This window comes from Triticum dicoccoides, chromosome 2B, assembly GCF_002162155.2.
Source record: "Triticum dicoccoides isolate Atlit2015 ecotype Zavitan chromosome 2B, WEW_v2.0, whole genome shotgun sequence".
NCBI classification, from domain to species: Eukaryota; Viridiplantae; Streptophyta; class Magnoliopsida; order Poales; family Poaceae; genus Triticum; species Triticum dicoccoides.
Genome location: NC_041383.1, coordinates 722375976 through 722377893, shown reverse-complemented (window position 1 = coordinate 722377893; position 1918 = coordinate 722375976). Strand labels below are relative to the sequence as shown.

The 1918-nt window shown below is 56.0% G+C and overlaps 1 protein-coding gene across 1 annotated transcript in view; it reads right to left on the bottom strand.

Moving 5' to 3' along the window:
* LOC119361255 (rust resistance kinase Lr10-like) overlaps nt 1–904 on the bottom strand; it is a 6369-nt gene extending 5465 nt beyond the window's left edge. The window contains exons 1-2 of the mRNA XM_037626557.1: nt 883–904; nt 3–791 (exon numbers count right to left, since the gene is read on the bottom strand). Coding sequence (XP_037482454.1) covers nt 3–791; nt 883–904 — 811 coding nt within the window. The remainder of the gene's footprint in view (nt 1–2; nt 792–882) is intronic.
* Nucleotides 905–1918: the final 1014 nt, after the last annotated feature.

The window sequence follows — 1918 nt, the reverse complement described above, 5'->3', positions numbered from 1 at the left end:
GCCGACGGCCTCGAACAGCAACATGCCGAAGCTGTAGACGTCGCACTTCTCCGTCACACCAGAACCCATCCACAGCTCCGGCGCCGCATAGCCGGGTGTACCGCGCACGCCGGACATGGAGACGTGCGTGTCTGCCCGGTCCACCAGTCGCGCGAGCCCGAAGTCAGCCACCTTGGGCGTGAGGGTTCTGTCGAGGAGGACGTTACCACCCTTGATGTCGTAGTGGATGATCTTCTGATGGCACTCCTCGTGGAGGTACCTCAGACCCCGTGCCACGCCGGTGGTGATCGCGGCCACCGTGGCCAAGCCCACGCCGGCGGCGCGGTTGAAGAGGTAGGCGTCGAGCGCGCCGTGCTGCATGAACTCGTACACCAGCGCGCGCACGGAGGCGTCGAAGCAGAAACCGAACAGCCTGACGAGGTTGATGTGGTGCGTCCTCCCGATGGTGCCCATCTCCGCCATGAAGTGCTCCTCGGACCGCTGGTTGTGGTCGCCGTGGAGCACCTTGACCGCGACGGCGAGGCCGTTGGGGAGCGCGCCCTTGTAGACCGTGCCGAACCCGCCGGCGCCAAGACGGGACGAGTAGTTGCTGGTGTAGCCTTGGAGCTGGCCCGGCGTGAACCGGATGGGCTTCTCGTTGGCCATCTCCGCGAAGAACCTCTCGATGGTGGCGTGCCTCATCACGTGGTCTGGCACCACCGCGTAGGACTGGGGTACGGGTCGCGCGCCGTTGTCCGAGCGGTAGCAGAACACGGCGAAAAGAAGCACGAAGATGAGCGTGCCGACCAGCACTGCGAGAGCCAAAATTAAAAGCAGAATACGTTGGATCAGATATACGTAGCTGGCTATTCAGAAAGGGGAATCTAGGTTGCCGATGCCCACCCAAGGCCGGAATCAACGCCATCTTTGTCCGGCCGGCTGGAGCTGGAGCCACAAAACAGAGCGGCACGGCACGGGTGAGCCAACCAAGGAAGAAGGTGGTCGAGAGGCACGTTCGTCAGATGGAAGCAATGGCATGTAAAGGACCTCGAAATAATCATGATATTAGTCTCCGACTCTCCATTTGGCCGGCTGCCACCTAGTGGCTCAAGCTTTTTTAATAAATCGATTCATCACTCTCCCTCTTCATGTCTTCACAAGCATAAGTGGACAATTGTCGTTTATACAATTCGACTTCCATAGATTTAATAGCACGAACCAATCTACTGAATCTAGTGACCGGGGACGAGCCCAGAACGAAGACCTAGAGGACAGAAAAGTGACCTTTTCTTCCCTGCAGCCTCGTTGCCGGCATGCTGACCGTGGGGCCAGTCGGCCGGCAATGCGCCGTGTTGCTGTGGATCGCCACCCCCTTCTGACCTTCTGCACTTCAAACGATTGAAACTGCCTTCTCCGGCAGCCATAGAACGCAGCAGCACAAGGACCAACAAAAGGATCTGCCATCTGTGTGTGTGATCAGAATATTCTATTGGACGCACATTGCGTTTAAATGTCGACCCTTCCCACAGACTGGGGATCGAGAGATTACTTGGACCAGCCCATTTAGGGTGTGTTTGACAGCAAAATATTGCATAAACTGTAGTATTGAAAAACTGCAGTCTTTTTATCTATAGGTTCTAGAAACCACAGTTTTGACATATCAAAGTATTTTGTAGTATTAGGAATACTCTGACAGTGTTTGGCTGGTGCATGTTTAGGACGATGTAAATTAGCTAGCTAGCCGTTTCATAGCAGTCACAAGACATGCACGATCTTAGCTGACCAGTGGTTGCAAACTGAAAGGCCATGCTTAAATAGACCCGGCGGCAAGCTATGCATCAGCAGTGCGGCACGGAAGTGCGGGGGTCGCTCTGGCTTGGCTGCGGCTTGACCGACAACTGCTAATGTGGCGCGCTGAGGCATGGGGCGACGTTCGGGA